This window comes from Hyla sarda, chromosome 11, assembly GCF_029499605.1.
Source record: "Hyla sarda isolate aHylSar1 chromosome 11, aHylSar1.hap1, whole genome shotgun sequence".
NCBI classification, from domain to species: Eukaryota; Metazoa; Chordata; class Amphibia; order Anura; family Hylidae; genus Hyla; species Hyla sarda.
Window position 1 is genome coordinate 104924875 of NC_079199.1, and position 26944 is coordinate 104951818.

The 26944-nt window shown below is 36.7% G+C and overlaps 1 protein-coding gene across 6 annotated transcripts in view; it reads left to right on the plus strand.

Moving 5' to 3' along the window:
* TDRD10 (tudor domain containing 10) overlaps positions 1 to 26944 on the plus strand; it is a 51863-nt gene that overhangs the window by 8592 nt on the left and 16327 nt on the right. The window contains exons 1-10 of one of the 6 annotated variants that reach the window (XM_056545902.1): positions 36 to 294; positions 2346 to 2385; positions 4244 to 4293; positions 4385 to 4455; positions 13249 to 13375; positions 14104 to 14143; positions 14219 to 14274; positions 15832 to 15902; positions 26008 to 26161; positions 26733 to 26787. In XM_056545902.1, coding sequence (XP_056401877.1) covers positions 124 to 294; positions 2346 to 2385; positions 4244 to 4293; positions 4385 to 4455; positions 13249 to 13375; positions 14104 to 14143; positions 14219 to 14274; positions 15832 to 15902; positions 26008 to 26161; positions 26733 to 26787 — 835 coding nt within the window. In that variant the 5' untranslated portion in view covers positions 36 to 123. Of the gene's footprint in view, positions 1 to 35; positions 295 to 2345; positions 2386 to 4243; positions 4335 to 4384; positions 4456 to 13248; positions 13376 to 14103; positions 14144 to 14218; positions 14275 to 15831; positions 15903 to 26007; positions 26162 to 26732; positions 26788 to 26944 lie in introns of those variants that run through there. The other 5 variants (XM_056545898.1, XM_056545899.1, XM_056545904.1 and 2 more) reach the window with 5 other exon arrangements.

Below are 26944 nucleotides of genomic sequence, written 5' to 3' on the forward strand. Positions count from 1 at the left end.
CGCGGGGAGGCATCCAGGTACTTGTAGTTCTCCTCACCGGATCAGGGCGCTGCAGTCAATATATTGTCACGGCCCATGTGGACCTGCTGAGAGTTGTAGTCCGCTGAGGATTTCCATAATACAATGCAGGGATTCATCTGTAGGCCCCGCCCTGGTCTGCTGAGCATTGTAGTCCCCCTCGTGACGCCACTTGTTCTCAGGATACTAATGTGTGAGAAGTTTCCTTCTGGACAGGACTTAACCCCTTCCCTTACAGGTGTAATTGGGTTTTTACTCTTATTTAACCCATTCCAGGTGTAGTTTTTTTTTTTTTTTACTCTTTAACCCCTTCCCTTCCAGGTGTAGGATTTTTTTTTTACTCTTTAACCCCTTGCATTCCAGGTGTAATTGGGGTTTTACTCCTTATTTAACCCATTCCAGGTGTAATTGGATTTTTACTTATTTAACCCCTTCCCTCCCAGGTGAAGTTGGATTTTTCTCTTATTTTCCTCTTCGCCTTCTAGGATCCGAAAAGCCTTAATTTCTCCATCTTTAGCCGCACAGAGTTTATCTTATTGGGGGAGAATAGAAATAAATTTAAAAAATACAAAAAATTTTATAAAATTTGCGCGTTTCTCTATGGTGGTTGGTACATTTTGACAGGTATCCTGCTGTCCCTGCAAACCATTGGCTGTTCCGGGCATGCTGGGAGTTGTAGTTTTGCAGTAGATTGACAAGGCCATAGGCCAGTGTTTTCCAATCAGGGTGCCTCCAGCTGTTGCAAAACTACAACTCCTAGCATGGCCGGACAGCCTCCCCTAATACAGAAGCCTTGGGGTAATGTCTGACATGTACAGTAGACATCGGCTGAACGTTCATTACACGTGGACGCTCGGTTCGGCTGAGCGTGTACATAATGGCGGTGGGTATTTGGTTTGGGGGATTGTAACCACATGGATGCCAGCTCCTACACATATATGCAAAAATTACGACCATTTCTAAATAATTTGGTGTTTTGATCAGCAGCCGGGGACACGCCGGCAATGGCGGGCATCAGCGAATCGCACTGATGTCCGCCATTAACCCCTCAGATGCCGTGATGATTGACTGCTGCGATGCTTCGGGTCCGACGGCTGATCTGATTGACTACAAAGATCACATCAGCCAAGATGGCGGCCGGAGGTCTCCTCACCCGCCTTTGGCGAATCCTGAACGGCGTAAACGTAACGCAAGTTCCAAAATTGCCGATTTTTCGTTCAAATCGGGTCCCAGAAAAAAAAAATAAAGTGATCAAAAAGTCTCACAAATGTAAAAGTTGATAGTATCGATCAAAACTACAGATCACGGCCCAAAAAAAATGAGCCACATGCAGCCACGTATACGGAAAACAAAAAAACGTATAGGGGTCACAATAGGGCGATTTTACACGGGGATCATTTTAGTCGTGTTGACCCACAGAATAAGGAGAACCTGTCAGTTTTATCATATAACTTGTTAGTTAACCCTATAACAAAAGTTCCTAAATTGCGGGTTTCCTATCAATTTCCCACCGTAAATATGTTTTTTTGGTTGCGCCGTAGATTTTACGGTAAAATGAAAGGTGTCGTTAGAAAGCACAGATTGGTGGCACAAAAAAGCAACGGCTCCTCATATGGGTCTGTAGGGAGAAAATAAAAAAATAAAAAATAAATAGATCCGGCTCCTTGCGGGCGAGGAGGAAAAAACGAAAACGCAAAAGTGAAAATTTCCGGTGTCCGCAATGCCAAAATGGGCTTTGTCCCTAAGGGGTTAATGTGGGACTCATTGTGAGACCGGCCAATCAAAACTTTTCACTTTTAGTTGCTGCGTATAAAATCGGACTGCTGTTCCCTGAGGAATCTACTGAATGGGAAAGAAATGCGTTGGGATCAAAAGTATTGACAAGTCTTTAAGGAAGTGTCTCCCAACTGGTGTGTTCCTCCAGCTGTTGCAAAACTACAACTCCCAGCATACCCGGACAGCCGTTGGCTGTCCGGGTATGCTGGGAGTTGTAGTTTTGCAATGTAGTGTGAATGGGCCCCTATACAGAAGCCTTGGTGTTATATCTGACACATTTAGTAGACGCCGCCTAAACATTCATTACACCCTATTCACCTCATACACGCGCACGCTCGGTCCGGCTGAGCGTGCACGTATTCATAATGGAGAAGATTATTTGTTTTGGTCATTGTAACCCCACTGATGCCAGGTCTTATATCCAGAGATTCCTGGTGCGGGGCCCCTCCCTGTGTGGGATCAGGGGCCCAAAGTGTATGAAGCTTTAGTCACTGACGTATAGACAGCGTCCTATGGAACACCCCCGATCTGACCGATTCTTGTATCCACAGGGAGAAGACATGGAAAGGAGCTGGAGTCCCGGGAAAGGAGGTTCGTACCTGTCTCTATATACTTAGCGATTGAAGAGATGCGCAAAAAAAAAAGGAACGGAATATGGGGGCTGTCTAAGTGCTGTTAAAGGGGTATTCCGGGGAACTAAGCCCATAGCCCATCATTTACCTCTGATCGACCGATTTGTCTAAATATCACTTATTAGCTATACAGTTTCCCCTCTTTTGTTGTCACTTAAAGGGGTATTCCAGGGGGGGAAAAACCTTTTTTATTAAATTTTTTTTTATCAACTGACTCCAGAAAGTTAAACAGATTTCTAAATTACTTCTATAAAAAAAAAAAAAAAAAAATCTTAATCCTTCCAAGAATTATCAGCTGCTGAAGTTGAGTTGTTCTTTTCCGTCTGGCAACAGTGCTCTCTGCTGACATCTCTGCTTGTCTCGGGAACTGCACAGAGTAGAAGAGGTTTGCTATGGGGATTTGCTTCTACTCAGGACAGCTCCCCAGACAGGTGTCATCAGAGAGCACTGAGACAGAAAAGAAGAACTCTACTTCAGCAGCTCATAAGTACTGAAAGGATTAAGATTTTTTTTTTTTAATAGAAGTCATTTACAAATCTGTTAACAGTTGATATATAAAAACTTTTTTTTATTTATTTATTCTGGAATACCCCATTTAAATGCAGGGAGTGAGGAGAAAAAAAAAATCAGGTCATCCAGCCATCCACTCTGTCTCTGTCCAAGTCCCTCTCTGAAAGCAGCCCCCACCCTGAGAGACAGTGCTCTCTTTAGTGGTGGGAGTTGTAACATAGTTTTGAAGGTTGAAAAAAAGACAAGAGTCCATCGAGTTCATCCTAAAACCCTACTGTGTTGATCCAGAGGAAGCTTTATTCTCCAAGCAATAGCCCCAGGGGCCACGGTTGCATCTCTTTTCGGATCCTCGCTATCCGCGCGTGTCTTCTATATACTGATAGACTGTAAGCTCTGAGTACAAGGTTTATTCATATCTTTAGGTTGTAAACTCTGTGGCATTCTGGGCATGCTGGGAGTTGTACTTTTGCAACAGCTGGAGGCACCCTGGTTGGGAAACACTATAACCCTGTGATTGCTAACCTGTTGCAAAAATACAACTCCCAGCATGCCAGGACAACCAACAGCTGTCCGGGCATGCTGGGAGTTGTAGTTTTGCAACAGCTGAAGGCTCCCTGCTTGGGAAACACTGCCTATAGACCCAAGATTGCCAGCCTGTTGCAAAACTACAACTCCCAGCATGCCTGGACAGCTGTTGGCTGTCCGGGCATGCTGGAAGTTGTAGTTTTGCAACAGCTGGAGGCACCCTGGTTGGGAAACACTGTAGCCCTGTGATTGCCAACCTGTTGCAAAACTACAACTCCCAGCATGCCAAGACAACCAACAGCTGTCAGGGCATGCTGGGAGTTGTAGTTCTGCAACAGCTGAAGGCTGCCTATAGACCCAAGATTGCCAACCTGTTGCAAAACTACAACTCCCAGCATGCCCTGACAGCTGTTGGTTGTCTTGGCATGCTGGGAGCTGTTTTGAAACAGCTGAATGCTGCCTATAGACCAGAGATCGCTGACCTGTTGAAAAACTACAACTCCCAGCATGCCAGGACAAACAACAGCTGTCAGGGCATGCTGGGAGTTGTAGTTTTGCAACAGCTGAAGGCTCCCTGGTTGGGAAACACTGCCTATAGACCCAAGATTGCCAACTTGTTGCAAAACTACAACTCCCAGCATGCCCGGACAGCCGTTGGCTGTCCGGGCATGCTGTAAGTTGTAGTTTTGCAACAACTGGAGGCACCTTGTTTGCAAAAGACCCCCAGGAGACATCTCCTGTGTTTCCGTTGTCTTATAATCTCTTTTCTTCTCGCCCTACAGGTCGGGATCCTGAGGTTTACGTCGGGAACCTTCCTTATGATGTGACGGAGGTAACGCTGACGGTTACTGAGCCTCCGGTAAAATCCATAAGGTTTATAGTGTTAATATTTTTATTTATTATTATTTTTTATTTACTTACAGGATGAAATTTTGATGTTATTTAAAGACTTTAACCCCATACACGCCCAGAAGCTGAAGAAGGACCTGAGATGGTACGGTGGTCGCGTCCGGTGTGATATAATAAGGCCCCTCCCCCTCTATGGCGTCCTAGACGTCTACAGACAGCGCTGCCCTCATCTCTACGCATCTTTCCCTTTCAGGCCGTGTTCACACAATGGAATTTCCAGTTGCGACGGAAAAATTCCGTACGGAACTTCCGTTTCAGTAGAGGTCCATTGTTTTCAAAAGGATTCTGCTGCTCCGCGCCCACCGCGAAATTCAGATTCCGGCTCCTGCATGAAGGCTTCACCAATCAATTGTTCGGAATCTGCTTGGAAATGCGTTGGCGTCTGTGGATACTGCGCATTTCTGAGCGCTCCTGGTGCCGGAATGTTCTGCCATCATCTGCAGAATGTCCACATGTGGTGAAAATGCCACAGTGTGAGCAAAGCCTTAAAGGGGTACTCCGCCCCTAGACATCTTATCCTCTATCCAAAGGATAGAGGATAAGATGTCTGATAGCGGGGGTCCCACCCTCACGATCTCCCTGCTGTACCAGGCGTTTATTTAGAGCATTGGGTGCAGCACCAGAGGCTCGTGACGGCCGCCACGCCCCCTCCCATAGACTTGCATTGAGGGGGCGTGGCCATGACGGCCGCTGGGACCCCCCTGCGATATCCTGCACGGCAACATGAGGTTCAGAATGCTGAGTTCGGTGTCTGTGGTCGAAGCATCAGGCCACAACCCCTTCATTCATGTCTATGGGAGGGGGCGTGACATCATGAGGGGGCGTGGTGTGACATCACACCCGGTCCCATAGACATGAATGGAGGGGGCGTGACATCATGAGGGGGCGTGGTGTGATGTCCACTATTATATGTCCGCCATCTACTGTACAAGACCTGATCTGTGGTTTATTATCACTATTATATGTCCGCCATCTACTGTACATGACCCTGATCTGTGGTTTATTATCACTATTATATGTCCGCCATCTACTGTATATGATCTGATCTGTGGTTTATTATTATCACTATTATATGTCCGCCATCTACTGTACATGACCCTGATCTGTGGTTTATTATTATCACTATTATATGTCCGCCATCTACTGTACATGACCCTGATCTGTGGTTTATTATTATCACTATTATATGTCCGCCATCTACTGTACATGACCTGATCTGTGGTTTATTATCACTATTATATGTCCGCCATCTACTGTACATGACCTGATCTGTGGTTTATTATCACTATTATATGTCCGCCATCTACTGTACATGATCTGATCTGTGGTTTATTATCACTATTATATGTCCGCCATCTACTGTACATGATCTGATCTGTGGTTTATTATCACTATTATATGTCCGCCATCTACTGTACATGACCCTGATCTGTGGTTTATTATCACTATTATATGTCCGCCATCTACTGTACATGATCCTGATCTGTGGTTTATTATCACTATTATATGTCCGCCATCTACTGTACATGACCCTGATCTGTGGTTTATTATTATCACTATTATATGTCCGCCATCTACTGTACATGACCTGATCTGTGGTTTATCACTATTATATGTCCGCCATCTACTGTACATGACCCTGATCTGTGGTTTATTATCACTATTATATGTCCGCCATCTACTGTACATGATCTGATCTGTGGTTTATTATCACTATTATATGTCCGCCATCTACTGTACATGACCTGATCTGTGGTTTATTATTATCCACTATATGTCCGCCATCTACTGTACATGACCTGATCTGTGGTTTATTATTATCACTATTATATGTCCGCCATCTACTGTACATGACCTGATCTGTGGTTTATTATTATCACTATTATATGTCCGCCATCTACTGTACATGACCCTGATCTGTCGTTTATTATCCCTATTATATGTCCGCCATCTACTGTACATGACCTGATCTGTGGTTTATTATCACTATTATATGTCCGCCATCTACTGTACATGACCCTGATCTGTGGTTTATTATCACTATATGTCCGCCATCTACTGTACATGACCCTGATCTGTGGTTTATTATCCCTATTATATGTCCGCCATCTACTGTACATGACCCTGATCTGTGGTTTATTATCACTATTATATGTCCGCCATCTACTGTACATGACCCTGATCTGTGGTTTATTATCACTATTATATGTCCGCCATCTACTGTACATGACCCTGATCTGTGGTTTATTACCCCTATTATATGTCCGCCATCTACTGTACATGACCCTGATCTGTGGTTTATTATCACTATTATATGTCCGCCATCTACTGTACATGACCCTGATCTGTGGTTTATTATCACTATTATATGTCCGCCATCTACTGTACATGACCCTGATCTGTGGTTTATTATCACTATTATATGTCCGCCATCTACTGTACATGACCTGATCTGTGGTTTATTATCACTATTATATGTCCGCCATCTACTGTACATGACCCTGATCTGTGGTTTATTATCACTATTATATGTCCGCCATCTACTGTACATGACCTGATCTGTGGTTTATTATTATCACTATTATATGTCCGCCATCTACTGTACATGACTCTGATCTGTGGTTTATTATTATCACTATTATATGTCCGCCATCTACTGTACATGACCTGATCTGTGGTTTATTATTATCACTATTATATGTCCGCCATCTACTGTACATGACCTGATCTGTGGTTTATTATCACTATTATATGTCCGCCATCTACTGTACATGACCTGATCTGTGGTTTATCACTATTATATGTCCGCCATCTACTGTACATGACCCTGATCTGTGGTTTATTATTATCACTATTATATGTCCGCCATCTACTGTACATGACTGATCTGTGGTTTATTATCACTATTATATGTCCGCCATCTACTGTACATGATCTGATCTGTGGTTTATTATCACTATTATATGTCCGCCATCTACTGTACATGACCTGATCTGTGGTTTATTATTATCCACTATATGTCCGCCATCTACTGTACATGACCTGATCTGTGGTTTATTATCACTATTATATGTCCGCCATCTACTGTACATGACCTGATCTGTGGTTTATTATTATCACTATTATATGTCCGCCATCTACTGTACATGACCCTGATCTGTGGTTTATTATCACTATTATATGTCCGCCATCTACTGTACATGACCTGATCTGTGGTTTATTATCACTATTATATGTCCGCTATCTACTGTACATGACCTGATCTGTGGTTTATTATCACTATTATATGTCCGCTATCTACTGTACATGACCTGATCTGTGGTTTATTATTATCACTATTATATGTCCGCCATCTACTGTACATGATGTGATCTGTGGTTTATTATCACTATTATATGTCCGCCATCTACTGTACATGACCTGATCTGTAGTTTATTATCACTATTATATGTCCGCCATCTACTGTACATGACCTGATCTGTGGTTTATTATTATCACTATTATATGTCCGCCATCTACTGTACATGACCCTGATCTGTGGTTTATTATCACTATTATATGTCCGCCATCTACTGTACAAGACCTGATCTGTGGTTTATTATTATCACTATTATATGTCCGCCATCTACTGTACATGACCTGATCTGTGGTTTATTATCACTATTATATGTCCGCCATCTACTGTACAAGACCTGATCTGTGGTTTATTATTATCCCTATTATATGTCCGCCATCTACTGTACATGACCTGATCTGTGGTTTATTATCACTATTATATGTCCACCATCTACTGTACATGACCCTGATCTGTGGTTTATTATCACTATTATATGTCCGCCATCTACTGTACATGACCCTGATCTGTGGTTTATTATCACTATTATATGTCCGCCATCTACTGTACATGACCCTGGTCTGTGGTTTATTATTATCACTATTATATGTCCGCCATCTACTGTACATGACCTGATCTGTGGTTTATTATCACTATTATATGTCCGCCATCTACTGTACATGACCCTGATCTGTGGTTTATTATCACTATTATATGTCCGCCATCTACTGTACATGACCTGATCTGTGGTTTATTATTATCACTATTATATGTCCGCCATCTACTGTACATGACTCTGATCTGTGGTTTATTATTATCACTATTATATGTCCGCCATCTACTGTACATGACCTGATCTGTGGTTTATTATTATCACTATTATATGTCCGCCATCTACTGTACATGACCTGATCTGTGGTTTATTATCACTATTATATGTCCGCCATCTACTGTACATGACCCTGATCTGTGGTTTATTATTATCACTATTATATGTCCGCCATCTACTGTACATGACCCTGATCTGTGGTTTATTATTATCCACTATTATATGTCCGCCATCTACTGTACATGATCTGATCTGTGGTTTATTATCACTATTATATGTCCGCCATCTACTGTACATGACCTGATCTGTGGTTTATTATTACCACTATTATATGTCCGCCATCTACTGTACATGACCCTGATCTGTGGTTTATCACTATTATATGTCCGCCATCTACTGTACATGACCCTGATCTGTGGTTTATTATCACTATTATATGTCCGCCATCTACTGTACATGACCCTGGTCTGTGGTTTATCACTATTATATGTCCGCCATCTACTGTACATGACCTGATCTGTGGTTTATCACTATTATATGTCCGCCATCTACTGTACATGACCTGATCTGTGGTTTATTATTATCACTATTATATGTCCGCCATCTACTGTACATGACCTGATCTGTGGTTTATTATTATCACTATTATATGTCCGCCATCTACTGTACATGACCTGATCTGTGGTTTATTATCACTATTATATGTCCGCCATCTACTGTACATGACCTGATCTGTGGTTTATTATCACTATTATATGTCCGCCATCTACTGTACATGACCTGATCTGTGGTTTATTATTATCACTATTATATGTCCGCCATCTACTGTACATGACCTGATCTGTGGTTTATTATCACTATTATATGTCCGCCATCGACTGTACATGACCTGATCTGTGGTTTATTATCACTATTATATGTCCGCCATCTACTGTACATGACCCTGATCTGTGGTTTATTATTATCACTATTATATGTCCGCCATCTACTGTACATGACCCTGATCTGTCGTTTATTATCCCTATTATATGTCCGCCATCTACTGTACATGACCTGATCTGTGGTTTATTATCACTATTATATGTCCGCCATCTACTGTACATGACCCTGATCTGTGGTTTATTATCACTATATGTCCGCCATCTACTGTACATGACCCTGATCTGTGGTTTATTATCCCTATTATATGTCCGCCATCTACTGTACATGACCCTGATCTGTGGTTTATTATCACTATTATATGTCCGCCATCTACTGTACATGACCCTGATCTGTGGTTTATTATCACTATTATATGTCCGCCATCTACTGTACATGACCCTGATCTGTGGTTTATTACCCCTATTATATGTCCGCCATCTACTGTACATGACCCTGATCTGTGGTTTATTATCACTATTATATGTCCGCCATCTACTGTACATGACCCTGATCTGTGGTTTATTATCACTATTATATGTCCGCCATCTACTGTACATGACCCTGATCTGTGGTTTATTATCACTATTATATGTCCGCCATCTACTGTACATGACCTGATCTGTGGTTTATTATCACTATTATATGTCCGCCATCTACTGTACATGACCCTGATCTGTGGTTTATTATCACTATTATATGTCCGCCATCTACTGTACATGACCTGATCTGTGGTTTATTATTATCACTATTATATGTCCGCCATCTACTGTACATGACTCTGATCTGTGGTTTATTATTATCACTATTATATGTCCGCCATCTACTGTACATGACCTGATCTGTGGTTTATTATTATCACTATTATATGTCCGCCATCTACTGTACATGACCTGATCTGTGGTTTATTATCACTATTATATGTCCGCCATCTACTGTACATGACCTGATCTGTGGTTTATCACTATTATATGTCCGCCATCTACTGTACATGACCCTGATCTGTGGTTTATTATTATCACTATTATATGTCCGCCATCTACTGTACATGACTGATCTGTGGTTTATTATCACTATTATATGTCCGCCATCTACTGTACATGATCTGATCTGTGGTTTATTATCACTATTATATGTCCGCCATCTACTGTACATGACCTGATCTGTGGTTTATTATTATCCACTATATGTCCGCCATCTACTGTACATGACCTGATCTGTGGTTTATTATCACTATTATATGTCCGCCATCTACTGTACATGACCTGATCTGTGGTTTATTATTATCACTATTATATGTCCGCCATCTACTGTACATGACCCTGATCTGTGGTTTATTATCACTATTATATGTCCGCCATCTACTGTACATGACCTGATCTGTGGTTTATTATCACTATTATATGTCCGCTATCTACTGTACATGACCTGATCTGTGGTTTATTATCACTATTATATGTCCGCTATCTACTGTACATGACCTGATCTGTGGTTTATTATTATCACTATTATATGTCCGCCATCTACTGTACATGATGTGATCTGTGGTTTATTATCACTATTATATGTCCGCCATCTACTGTACATGACCTGATCTGTAGTTTATTATCACTATTATATGTCCGCCATCTACTGTACATGACCTGATCTGTGGTTTATTATTATCACTATTATATGTCCGCCATCTACTGTACATGACCCTGATCTGTGGTTTATTATCACTATTATATGTCCGCCATCTACTGTACAAGACCTGATCTGTGGTTTATTATTATCACTATTATATGTCCGCCATCTACTGTACATGACCTGATCTGTGGTTTATTATCACTATTATATGTCCGCCATCTACTGTACAAGACCTGATCTGTGGTTTATTATTATCCCTATTATATGTCCGCCATCTACTGTACATGACCTGATCTGTGGTTTATTATCACTATTATATGTCCACCATCTACTGTACATGACCCTGATCTGTGGTTTATTATCACTATTATATGTCCGCCATCTACTGTACATGACCCTGATCTGTGGTTTATTATCACTATTATATGTCCGCCATCTACTGTACATGACCCTGGTCTGTGGTTTATTATTATCACTATTATATGTCCGCCATCTACTGTACATGACCTGATCTGTGGTTTATTATCACTATTATATGTCCGCCATCTACTGTACATGACCCTGATCTGTGGTTTATTATCACTATTATATGTCCGCCATCTACTGTACATGACCTGATCTGTGGTTTATTATTATCACTATTATATGTCCGCCATCTACTGTACATGACTCTGATCTGTGGTTTATTATTATCACTATTATATGTCCGCCATCTACTGTACATGACCTGATCTGTGGTTTATTATTATCACTATTATATGTCCGCCATCTACTGTACATGACCTGATCTGTGGTTTATTATCACTATTATATGTCCGCCATCTACTGTACATGACCCTGATCTGTGGTTTATTATTATCACTATTATATGTCCGCCATCTACTGTACATGACCCTGATCTGTGGTTTATTATTATCCACTATTATATGTCCGCCATCTACTGTACATGATCTGATCTGTGGTTTATTATCACTATTATATGTCCGCCATCTACTGTACATGACCTGATCTGTGGTTTATTATTACCACTATTATATGTCCGCCATCTACTGTACATGACCCTGATCTGTGGTTTATCACTATTATATGTCCGCCATCTACTGTACATGACCCTGATCTGTGGTTTATTATCACTATTATATGTCCGCCATCTACTGTACATGACCCTGGTCTGTGGTTTATCACTATTATATGTCCGCCATCTACTGTACATGACCTGATCTGTGGTTTATCACTATTATATGTCCGCCATCTACTGTACATGACCTGATCTGTGGTTTATTATTATCACTATTATATGTCCGCCATCTACTGTACATGACCTGATCTGTGGTTTATTATTATCACTATTATATGTCCGCCATCTACTGTACATGACCTGATCTGTGGTTTATTATCACTATTATATGTCCGCCATCTACTGTACATGACCTGATCTGTGGTTTATTATCACTATTATATGTCCGCCATCTACTGTACATGACCTGATCTGTGGTTTATTATTATCACTATTATATGTCCGCCATCTACTGTACATGACCTGATCTGTGGTTTATTATCACTATTATATGTCCGCCATCGACTGTACATGACCTGATCTGTGGTTTATTATCACTATTATATGTCCGCCATCTACTGTACATGACCCTGATCTGTGGTTTATTATCACTATTATATGTCCGCCATCTACTGTACATGACCTGATCTGTGGTTTATTATCACTATTATATGTCCGCCATCTACTGTACATGATCCTGATCTGTGGTTTATTATCACTATTATATGTCCGCCATCTACTGTACAAGACCTGATCTGTGGTTTATTATTATCACTATTATATGTCCGCCATCTACTGTACATGATGTGATCTGTGGTTTATTATCACTATTATATGTCCGCCATCTACTGTACATGACCTGATCTGTGGTTTATTATCACTATTATATGTCCGCCATCTACTGTACAAGACCTGATCTGTGGTTTATTATCACTATTATATGTCCGCCATCTACTGTACATGACCCTGATCTGTGGTTTATTATCACTATTATATGTCCGCCATCTACTGTACATGACCCTGATCTGTGGTTTATTATTATCACTATATGTCCGCCATCTACTGTACATGTTCCGCTCTGCGTTTTACACCAATCTGTTTGTCGTCTTAGTTTCGCCTTCGTCCAGATGTCCTCGGAGGAGAACGCGTTTCGAGCCATCGACAAACTCCACCTGACTGTGCTGAGGGGGCGCCAGCTGAAGGTCTCTGCCCCTGTGAAGAGTTTAGGTTTTGCTCAGGTAATGGTCATGACGACCCCTATATGTATATGTCGCACTTTTGGGTTTAACATATCGGGACATAATAATATTTAAAACATCTTTATAGGGTCTTTTAAAGGGATACTCCGCCCCTAGACATCTTATCCCCTTATCCTGCCACTGGGGGACCCCCACGATCTCCCTGCAGCACCCGGCGTTCGTTTAGAGCGTCGGGTGCAGCGTCGGAGGCTCGTGAATTCATGGCCATGCCCCCTCAATGCAAGTTAATGGGAGGGGGCGTGACGGCAGTCACGCCCCCTCCCATATACTTGCATTGAGGGGGCGTGGGCGTGAATTCACGAGCAGGGAGTGGCCGTGATGTTACGAGCCTCCGGTGCTTTACCCAACGCTGAAAACGAACGCTAGGTGCAGCAGGGATATCGCAGGGGTCCCCATTGGAAGGACCCCCGTGATCAGACATCTAGGGGCGGAGTACCCCTTTAATTTGATCATTCGCTTGCTGTTACCATATGTTATGCATAAGCAAAGCACTGATCGGTACAATCGGCAATCCATTTGTACAGCCTGTGAGGGCAGACTATACAAGAAGTTCCCCGGAGCAGGTGATGAGCGCTCTGGCTGCCATCTTGTCTCATCGGACCCCCACTGTCTGATGCATGTCCCCCAACTACTTTAAATGCCGCAATCATCTATTGGCTGATGTCCACCTACCTTGCACATTGTCTCATTCGTTGTCATCATTCCAGCAGGTGACGCCCAACGGCTCAGGGGACCCCCATGACACAGGTACAAGAGAGATGGGGAGTATATAGATGATAATGGAGAGGAGTGACATCATCATCGTGTTGTTATATGTTACAGACCGTATCGGCACTGATCGTCTGTTCATCAGTAATCTGCCCTGCGATGTCACTGAGGTAAGATACAGCGTATCTCAGCGTGGTACGCATTGGTTATGACCTTCACCGAAGTATCTAATCCGCACCCTTGGCTCGAGAAATGGGACATAGAAACACCCGATCGTGTATACCGAGGCAGGTGTACGCCACCGCCATACTGTACAAGCACCAATAGTACCACCGTATAATGGTCAGATACCAGAGAATAAGGCACTGATCAGTCACAGGGAGTATACGCTACTATTATAGATGACCTGTGACCTTTACCCCCCTCCTATCCCAATAAAACTACAGTTCTGGAAGAACATGATGTTAAAATCTTCATTGTGCTGTAACTCTGTGTCCTACACCAGTGTTTCCCATCCAGGGTGCCTCCAGCTGTTGCAAAACTACAACTCCCAGCATGCCCAGACAGCCAACGGCTGTCTGGGCATGCTGAAAGTTGTAGTTTTGCAAAAGCTGGAGGCAATCTGTTTGGAAAACACAGTCTTAGAGACGTCAAAAGTTTTGATCCCGACGCATTTTTTTATTTTACAGTAGATTCCTCAGGGAACATTAACCTTTGCTACAAGAGCAGTCTGATGAAATGAATAGCAATTATGGTACAAGAAAACTACAAGGCAATTTGATGCATGGACTACGCATATGGCGTCACATGATCTCGTTTTCTTGAAACTAGTTGTTACATATACCATCGGACTGCTGTCCCCTGAAGAATCCACAGTATTGGAAAGAAATGCATCGGAATCAAAACTTTTTACACGTCTCTAAGACAGTGTTTCCCAACCAGCGGGCCTCCAGTTGTTGCAAAACTACAGCTCCCAGAATGCCTTGACAGCAACGGCACCCTGGTTGGGAGACACCGTCTTAGGGACGTGTCAAAAGATCTTATCCCGACGCATTTCTTTCCCGTACAGTAGATTCCTCAGGGGACACAACTGCAGTCTGATGGAATATATAACAATAAGGGTACAAGAAAACAGGGAGTCTGCTACCACCAGTCTGCTGTCCCCTGAGGAATCTACTGAAAGGGAAAGAAATACGTTGGAATCAAATCTTTTGAATAGGGGAGGGGCTTTTTTTCTATTTTTTTATTTTTTTTTAACTCCACAGGGGACTATTAATAACAACCATTTGATTGCTGGTATTGTTCAGTGTTGTGCATAGCCATAACACAGATTAGTTATATCGGCGATCAATATGTACAACCTGCCTGAGACAGACTGTACGAGAAAGCCCACAAAGAACGGCACGAAGGTGAGTAGGAGACCATCAGCCTCCATCTTGACTCATTAGCCCTCTACAATCGTGCTATGAGGGGTCCGATGAGTACACCCAAACCCCCGGCAACTGTCCTTTTATGCCTTAGATGCTGTTATTATGGGTTAAGTGCCGGGCATCAGCTTGATCATTGGAAAAGGAGACCTGACTGATGTCCTGTCCGGGCCTGGGGTCATATGCCTGTATGTATTAGGGCGAGCCTGTTACCAAGTAGAGAAGCTTTGTTGCTATGGACAACGTATTAATTTAGGAACGTTTAGGAGCAATGACCCCCCCCCCTGCTCTCTGTTTCAGGACGACCTCCGTGAACTATTCCAAGACTTCAAGCTGGAAAGAATAAAAATAATCTACAGAGAAAACTACAGGTATTGTAATAAAAATATACAGAGAACTACAGGTATTGTAATAAAAATAATATACAGAGAAAACTACAGGTATTGTAATAATAATAATAATATACAGAGAACTACAGGTATTGTAATAATAATAATATACAGAGAACTACAGGTATTGTAATAATAATAATATACAGAGAAAACTACAGGTATTGTAATAATAATATACAGAGAAAACTACAGGTATTGTAATAATAATATACAGAGAAAACTACAGGTATTGTAATAATAATAATATACAGAGAACTACAGGTATTGTAATAATAATAATATACAGAGAACTACAGGTATTGTAATAATAATAAAATACAGAGAAAACTACAGGTATTGTAATAATAAAAATATACAGAGAAAACTACAGGTATTGTAATAATAATAATAATATACAGAGAAAACTACAGGTATTGTAATAATAATAATATACAGAGAAAACTACAGGTATTGTAATAATAATAATAATATACAGAGAAAACTACAGGTATTGTAATAAAAATAATAATATACAGAGAAAACTACAGGTATTGTAATAATAAAAATATACAGAGAAAACTACAGGTATTGTAATAAAAATAATAATATACAGAGAACTACAGGTATTGTAATAATAAAAATATACAGAGAAAACTACAGGTATTGTAATAATAATAATATACAGAGAAAACTACAGGTATTGTAATAAAAATAATAATATACAGAGAACTACAGGTATTGTAATAATAATAATAATATACAGAGAAAACTACAGGTATTGTAATAATAATATACAGAGAAAACTACAGGTATTGTAATAATAATAATATACAGAGAAAACTACAGGTATTGTAATAATAATAATATACAGAGAAAACTACAGGTATTGTAATAATAATAATATACAGAGAAAACTACAGGTATTGTAGTAATAATAATAATAATAATATACAGAGAAAACTACAGGTATTGTAATAATAATAATAATAATAATATACAGAGAAAACTACAGGTATTGTAATAATAATAATATACAGGGAAAACTACAGGTATTGTAATAATAATAATATACAGGGAAAACTACAGGTATTGTAATAATAATAATATACAGAGAAAACTACAGGTATTGTAGTAATAATAATAATAATAATATACAGAGAAAACTACAGGTATTGTAATAATAATAATAATAATAATATACAGAGAAAACTACAGGTATTGTAATAATAATAATACACAGGGAAAACTGCAGGTATTGTAATAATAATAATATACAGGGAAAACTACAGGTATTGTAATAATAATAATATACAGAGAAAACTACAGGTATTGTAATAATAATAATAATATACAGAGAAAACTACAGGTATTGTAATAATAATAATATACAGAGAACTACAGGTATTGTAATAATAATAATAATATACAGAGAAAACTACAGGTATTGTAATAAAAATAATATACAGAGAAAACTACAGGTATTGTAATAATAATAATATACAGAGAACTACAGGTATTGTAATAATAATATACAGAGAACTACAGGTATTGTAATAATAATAATAATATACAGAGAAAACTACAGGTATTGTAATAATAATATACAGAGAAAACTACAGGTATTGTAATAATAATATACAGAGAAAACTACAGGTATTGTAATAATAATAATAATATACAGAGAAAACTACAGGTATTGTAATAATAATATACAGAGAAAACTACAGGTATTGTAATAATAATAATATACAGAGAAAACTACAGGTATTGTAATAATAATAATATACAGAGAAAACTACAGGTATTGTAGTAATAATAATAATATACAGAGAAAACTACAGGTATTGTAATAATAATAATAATATACAGGGAAAACTACAGGTATTGTAATAATAATAATAATATACAGAGAAAACTACAGGTATTGTAATAATAATAATATACAGAGAAAACTACAGGTATTGTAATAATAATAATATACAGAGAAAACTACAGGTATTGTAATAATAATAATATACAGGGAAAACTACAGGTATTGTAGTAATAATAATAATATACAGGGAAAACTACAGGTATTGTAATAATAATAATAATATACAGAGAAAACTACAGGTATTGTAATAATAATAATAATATACAGAGAAAACTACAGGTATTGTAATAATAATAATATACAGAGAAAACTACAGGTATTGTAATAATAATAATATACAGAGAAAACTACAGGTATTGTAATAATAATAATATACAGAGAAAACTACAGGTATTGTAATAATAATAATATACAGAGAAAACTACAGGTATTGTAATAATAATAATATACAGAGAAAACTACAGGTATTGTAATAATAATAATATACAGAGAAAACTACAGGTATTGTAATAATAATAATATACAGAGAACTACAGGTATTGTAATAATAATAATAATATACAGAGAAAACTACAGGTATTGTAATAATAATAATAATATACAGAGAAAACTACAGGTATTGTAATAATAATAATATACAGGGAAAACTACAGGTATTGTAATAATAATAATATACAGAGAAAACTACAGGTATTGTAATAATAATAATAATATACAGAGAAAACTACAGGTATTGTAATAATAATAATAATATACAGAGAAAACTACAGGTATTGTAATAATAATATACAGAGAAAACTACAGGTATTGTAATAATAATAATATACAGAGAACTACAGGTATTGTAATAATAATAATAATATACAGAGAAAACTACAGGTATTGTAATAATAATAATAATATACAGAGAAAACTACAGGTATTGTAATAATAATAATATACAGGGAAAACTACAGGTATTGTAATAATAATAATATACAGAGAAAACTACAGGTATTGTAATAATAATAATAATATACAGAGAAAACTACAGGTATTGTAATAATAATAATAATATACAGAGAAAACTACAGGTATTGTAGTAATAATAATAATATACAGAGAAAACTACAGGTATTGTAATAATAATAATATACAGGGAAAACTACAGGTATTGTAATAATAATAATATACAGAGAAAACTACAGGTATTGTAATAATAATAATAATATACAGAGAAAACTACAGGTATTGTAGTAATAATAATAATATACAGAGAAAACTACAGGTATTGTAATAATAATAATATACAGGGAAAACTACAGGTATTGTAATAATAATAATATACAGAGAAAACTACAGGTATTGTAATAATAATAATATACAGAGAAAACTACAGGTATTGTAATAATAATAATAATATACAGAGAAAACTACAGGTATTGTAGTAATAATAATAATATACAGAGAAAACTACAGGTATTGTAATAATAATAATATACAGGGAAAACTACAGGTATTGTAATAATAATAATATACAGAGAAAACTACAGGTATTGTAATAATAATAATATACAGAGAAAACTACAGGTATTGTAATAATAATAATAATATACAGAGAAAACTACAGGTATTGTAGTAATAATAATAATATACAGAGAAAACTACAGGTATTGTAATAATAATAATATACAGGGAAAACTACAGGTATTGTAATAATAATAATATACAGAGAAAACTACAGGTATTGTAATAATAATAATAATATACAGAGAAAACTACAGGTATTGTAGTAATAATAATAATATACAGGGAAAACTACAGGTATTGTAATAATAATAATATACAGGGAAAACTACAGGTATTGTAATAATAATATACAGGGAAAACTACAGGTATTGTAATAATAATAATATACAGAGAAAACTACAGGTATTGTAGTAATAATAATAATAATATACAGAGAAAACTACAGGTATTGTAGTAATAATAATAATAATATACAGAGAAAACTACAGGTATTGTAGTAATAATAATAATAATAATATACAGGGAAAACTACAGGTATTGTAATAATAATAATAATAATAATAATAATAATAATAATATACAGAGAAAACTACAGGTATTGTAATAATAATAATATACAGAGAAAACTACAGGTATTGTAATAATAATAATAAACAGAGAAAACTACAGGTATTGTAATAATAATAATATACAGAGAAAACTACAGGTATTGTAATAATAATAATATACAGAGAAAACTACAGATATTGTAATAATAATAATAATATACAGAGAAAACTACAGGTATTGTAATAAAAATATACAGAGAAAACTACAGGTATTGTAATAATAATAATATACAGAGAAAACTACAGGTATTGTAATAATAATAATATACAGAGAAAACTACAGGTATTGTAATAATAATAATAATATACAGAGAAAACTACAGGTATTGTAATAAAAATATACAGAGAAAACTACAGGTATTGTAATAATAATAATATACAGAGAAAACTACAGGTATTGTAATAATAATAATATACAGAGAAAACTACAGGTATTGTAATAATAATAATATACAGAGAAAACTACAGGTATTGTAATAATAATAATATACAGAGAAAACTACAGGTATTGTAATAATAATAATATACAGAGAAAACTACAGGTATTGTAATAATAATAATATACAGAGAAAACTACAGGTATTGTAATAATAATAATATACAGAGAAAACTACAGGTATTGTAATAATAATAATAATATACAGAGAAAACTACAGGTATTGTAATAATAATAATATACAGGGAAAACTACAGGTATTGTAATAATAATAATAATATACAGAGAAAACTACAGGTATTGTAATAATAATAATAATATACAGAGAAAACTACAGGTATTGTAATAATAATATACAGGGAAAACTACAGGTATTGTAATAATAATAATATACAGAGAAAACTACAGGTATTGTAATAATAATAATAATATACAGAGAAAACTACAGGTATTGTAATAATAATAATAATAATATACAGGGAAAACTACAGGTATTGTAATAATAATAATATACAGAGAAAACTACAGGTATTGTAATAATAATATACAGAGAAAACTACAGGTATTGTAATAATAATAATAATATACAGAGAAAACTACAGGTATTGTAATAATAATAATATACAGAGAAAACTACAGGTATTGTAATAATAATAATATACAGAGAAAACTACAGGTATTGTAATAATAATAATATACAGAGAAAACTACAGGTATTGTAATAATAATAATATACAGGGAAAACTACAGGTATTGTAATAATAATAATATACAGGGAAAACTACAGGTATTGTAATAATAATAATATACAGAGAAAACTACAGGTATTGTAATAATAATAATATACAGAGAAAACTACAGGTATTGTAATAATAATAATATACAGAGAAAACTACAGGTATTGTAATAATAATAATAATATACAGAGAAAACTACAGGTATTGTAATAATAATAATATACAGAGAAAACTACAGGTATTGTAATAATAATAATATACAGGGAAAACTACAGGTATTGTAATAATAATAATATACAGAGAAAACTACAGGTATTGTAATAATAATATACAGGGAAAACTACAGGTATTGTAATAATAATAATATACAGAGAAAACTACAGGTATTGTAGTAATAATAATAATAATATACAGAGAAAACTACAGGTATTGTAGTAATAATAATAATAATATACAGAGAAAACTACAGGTATTGTAGTAATAATAATAATAATAATATACAGGGAAAACTACAGGTATTGTAATAATAATAATAATAATAATAATAATAATATACAGAGAAAACTACAGGTATTGTAATAATAATAATAAACAGAGAAAACTACAGGTATTGTAATAATAATAATATACAGAGAAAACTACAGATATTGTAATAATAATAATAATATACAGAGAAAACTACAGGTATTGTAATAAAAATATACAGAGAAAACTACAGGTATTGTAATAATAATAATATACAGAGAAAACTACAGGTATTGTAATAATAATAATATACAGAGAAAACTACAGGTATTGTAATAATAATAATAATATACAGAGAAAACTACAGGTATTGTAATAAAAATATACAGAGAAAACTACAGGTATTGTAATAATAATAATATACAGAGAAAACTACAGGTATTGTAATAATAATAATATACAGAGAAAACTACAGGTATTGTAATAATAATAATATACAGAGAAAACTACAGGTATTGTAATAATAATAATATACAGAGAAAACTACAGGTATTGTAATAATAATAATATACAGAGAAAACTACAGGTATTGTAATAATAATATACAGGGAAAACTACAGGTATTGTAATAATAATAATATACAGAGAAAACTACAGGTATTGTAATAATAATAATAATATACAGAGAAAACTACAGGTATTGTAATAATAATAATAATAATATACAGAGAAAACTACAGGTATTGTAATAATAATAATATACAGAGAAAACTACAGGTATTGTAATAATAATAATATACAGAGAAAACTACAGGTATTGTAATAATAATAATATACAGAGAAAACTACAGGTATTGTAATAATAATATACAGGGAAAACTACAGGTATTGTAATAATAATAATATACAGAGAAAACTACAGGTATTGTAATAATAATAATAATATACAGAGAAAACTACAGGTATTGTAATAATAATAATAATAATATACAGAGAAAACTACAGGTATTGTAATAATAATAATATACAGAGAAAACTACAGGTATTGTAATAATAATAATAATATACAGAGAAAACTACAGGTATTGTAATAATAATATACAGGGAAAACTACAGGTATTGTAATAATAATAATATACAGGGAAAACTACAGGTATTGTAATAATAATAATAATATACAGAGAAAACTACAGGTATTGTAATAATAATAATAATAATATACAGAGAAAACTACAGGTATTGTAATAATAATAATATACAGAGAAAACTACAGGTATTGTAATAATAATAATATACAGAGAAAACTACAGGTATTGTAATAATAATAATATACAGGGAAAACTACAGGTATTGTAATAATAATAATAATATACAGAGAAAACTACAGGTATTGTAATAATAATAATATACAGGGAAAACTACAGGTATTGTAATAATAATAATATACAGAGAAAACTACAGGTATTGTAATAATAATAATATACAGGGAAAACTACAGGTATTGTAATAATAATAATATACAGAGAAAACTACAGGTATTGTAATAATAATAATAATATACAGAGAAAACTACAGGTATTGTAATAATAATAATATACAGAGAAAACTACAGGTATTGTAATAATAATAATATACAGGGAAAACTACAGGTATTGTAATAATAATAATATACAGAGAAAACTACAGGTATTGTAATAATAATAATATACAGGGAAAACTACAGGTATTGTAATAATAATAATATACAGAGAAAACTACAGGTATTGTAATAATAATAATAATATACAGAGAAAACTACAGGTATTGTAATAATAATAATATACAGAGAAAACTACAGGTATTGTAATAATAATAATAATATACAGAGAAAACTACAGGTATTGTAATAATAATAATATACAGAGAAAACTACAGGTATTGTAATAATAATAATATACAGGGAAAACTACAGGTATTGTAATAATAATAATATACAGAGAAAACTACAGGTATTGTAATAATAATAATAATATACAGAGAAAACTACAGGTATTGTAATAATAATAATATACAGAGAAAACTACAGGTATTGTAATAATAATAATAATAATAATATACAGAGAAAACTACAGGTATTGTAATAATAATAATATACAGAGAAAACTACAGGTATTGTAATAATAATAATAATATACAGAGAAAACTACAGGTATTGTAGTAATAATAATAATAATATACAGAGAAAACTACAGGTATTGTAATAATAATAATAATATACAGAGAAAACTACAGGTATTGTAATAATAATAATAATAATAATATACAGAGAAAACTACAGGTATTGTAATAATAATAATAATAATATACAGAGAAAACTACAGGTATTGTAATAATAATAATAATAATATACAGAGAAAACTACAGGTATTGTAATAATAATAATAATAATATACAGAGAAAACTACAGGTATTGTAATAATAATAATAATAATATACAGAGAAAACTACAGGTATTGTAGTAATAATAATAATAATATACAGAGAAAACTACAGGTATTGTAATAATAATAATAATATACAGAGAAAACTACAGGTATTGTAATAATAATAATAATAATATACAGAGAAAACTACAGGTATTGTAATAATAATAATAATAATATACAGAGAAAACTACAGGTATTGTAATAATAATAATAATATACAGAGAAAACTACAGGTATTGTAATAATAATAATAATACAGAGAAAACTACAGGTATTGTAATAATAATAATATACAGGGAAAACTACAGGTATTGTAATAATAATAATAATATACAGAGAAAACTACAGGTATTGTAATAATAATAATATACAGAGAAAACTACAGGTATTGTAATAATAATAATATACAGAGAAAACTACAGGTATTGTAATAATAATAATATACAGAGAAAACTACAGGTATTGTAGAATAGATTGCACACGTTGCGAGAAATCATCATTTGGGTTACTTCAGCAATAACTGCGGTACTGACCGGGGAGGCGGGCACATTATAGTTATTAGTGGGTGGGGGAGGCGGGCACAGCATAGTTATTAGCGGGCGGGGGGAGGCGGGCACAGCATAGTTATTAGCGGGTGGGGGAGGCGGGCACAGCATAGTTATTAGTGGGCGGGGGAGGGGGGCACAGCATAGTTATTAGCGGGCGGGGGAGGCGGGCACAGCATAGTTATTAGCAGGCGGAGGCGGGCACAGCATAGTTATTAGTGGGCGGGGGGAGGCGGGCACAGCATAGTTATTAGTGGGCGGGGGAGGGGGGCACAGCATAGTTATTAGCGGGCGGGGGAGGCGGGCACAGCATAGTTATTAGCGGGCGGGGGAGGCGGGCACAGCATAGTTATTAGCGGGCGGGGGAGGCGGGCACAGCATAGTTATTAGTGGGCGAGGGAGGCGGGCACAGCATAGTTATTAGCGGGCGGGGGAGGCGGGCACAGCATAGTTATTAGCGGGCGGGGGAGGCGGGCACAGCATAGTTATTAGCGGGCGGGGGAGGCGGGCACAGCATAGTTATTAGTGGACGGGGGGAGGCGGGCACAGCATAGTTATTAGTGGACGGGGGGAGGCGGGCACAGCATAGTTATTAGTGGACGGGGGGAGGCGGGCACAGCATAGTTATTAGTGGACGGGGGAGGCGGGCACAGCATAGTTATTAGTGGGCGGGGGAGGCGGGCACAGCATAGTTATTAGTGGGCGGGGGAGGCGGGCACAGCATAGTTATTAGTGGGCGGGGGAGGCGGGCACAGCATAGTTATTAGTGGGTGGGGGAGGCGGGCACAGTATAGTTATTAGTGGGCGGGGGAGGCGGGCACAGTATAGTTATTAGTGGGCGAGGAGGCGGGCACAGCATAGTTATTAGTGGGCGGGGGAGGCGGGCACAGCATAGTTATTAGTGGGCGGGGGAGGCGGGCACAGCATAGTTATTAGTGGGCGGGGGCACAGCATAGTTATTAGTGGGCGGGGGAGGCGGGCACAGCATAGTTATTAGTGGGCGGGGGAGGCGGGCACAGCATAGTTATTAGTGGGCGGGGGGCACAGCATAGTTATTAGTGGGCGGGGGAGGCGGGCACAGCATAGTTATTAGTGGGCGGGGGAGGCGGGCACAGCATAGTTATTAGTGGGCGGGGGAGGCGGGCACAGCATAGTTATTAGTGGGCGGGGGAGGCGGGCACAGCATAGTTATTAGTGGGTGGGGGAGGCGGGCACAGTATAGTTATTAGTGGGCGGGGGAGGCGGGCACAGTATAGTTATTAGTGGGCGGGGGAGGCGGGCACAGCATAGTTATTAGTGGGCGGGGGCACAGCATAGTTATTAGTGGGCGGGGGAGGCGGGCACAGCATAGTTATTAGTGGGCGGGGGAGGCGGGCACAGCATGGTTATTAGTGGGCGGGGGCACAGCATACCGTAGTTATGGCAGTAATCCACCTTATCATCATCCTCAGTCTTCACTTTTTTCAGCTTTGCCTTTGTGACGCTGTGCAGCGTGCAGGACGCTCGGATGGTGATCTACCAAATGCACGGCGTAATGTACAGGGATCGGCGCATTTCCTGCAAAGCCTTCAGCCCAAAAAATAAAGATTCAAGCATCTCTGAAGATTCTGAAGAAGTGTCGGTAACAATGTTTGGTTCTATTCCTTCAGTATAAAATAATTATAAAGTAATATCTTGTCTGTTTTAGATCCATTATTGTTCTTTACTCTACATTCCGTGTTTCTAAGATCGTTTTAGAGAAATGTCAAAAGTTTTTTAATCCCGACACATCTCTTTCCCATAAAGTAAATTCCTCAGGGGAACCTACTTTTGCACAACAGCAGTCTGATGGAATACATAACCATTAGTGTTCATGAAAACAATGAGGCAGTATGATGTATGCACATGGCTTATGGAGTCACATCATCTTGATTTCTTGTACCCTAGTTGATAGATATACCATCAGACTTTTGTCCCCTGAGGAAGCTACTGGGAAAGAAATACGTTGTGATCAAACTTTTGATATGTCTTTAGGACAGTGTTTCTCAACCAACTTGTCTCCAGCTGTTGCAAAACTACAACTTTCAGCATGCCCGGACAGCCTTTGGCTGTCCGGGCATGCTGGGAGTTGTAGTTTTGCAATGGCTGGAGGCACCCTGGTTGGTAAACTCTTCCTTAAAGCTCCCATTTAGATCTCATCACTTGTGTTCCAGGTCAGCTCTATTAAGTCTGATCCACGCCACAGAGAGGCACCTGACAGCCCTTCTGGTAAGGGACGCCCAATGGTTGATGTTTACTGATGTCATGTGATGTTTGTGATTTCCCCCCCCCCCCCCCCCCCCCCCAAAATTCTAATCCAGGTTTTTGGAGGATAAAGATGATGTGATGCTCCAGAGTTGCACTCCCTGATATTCTCTTTGTCTCC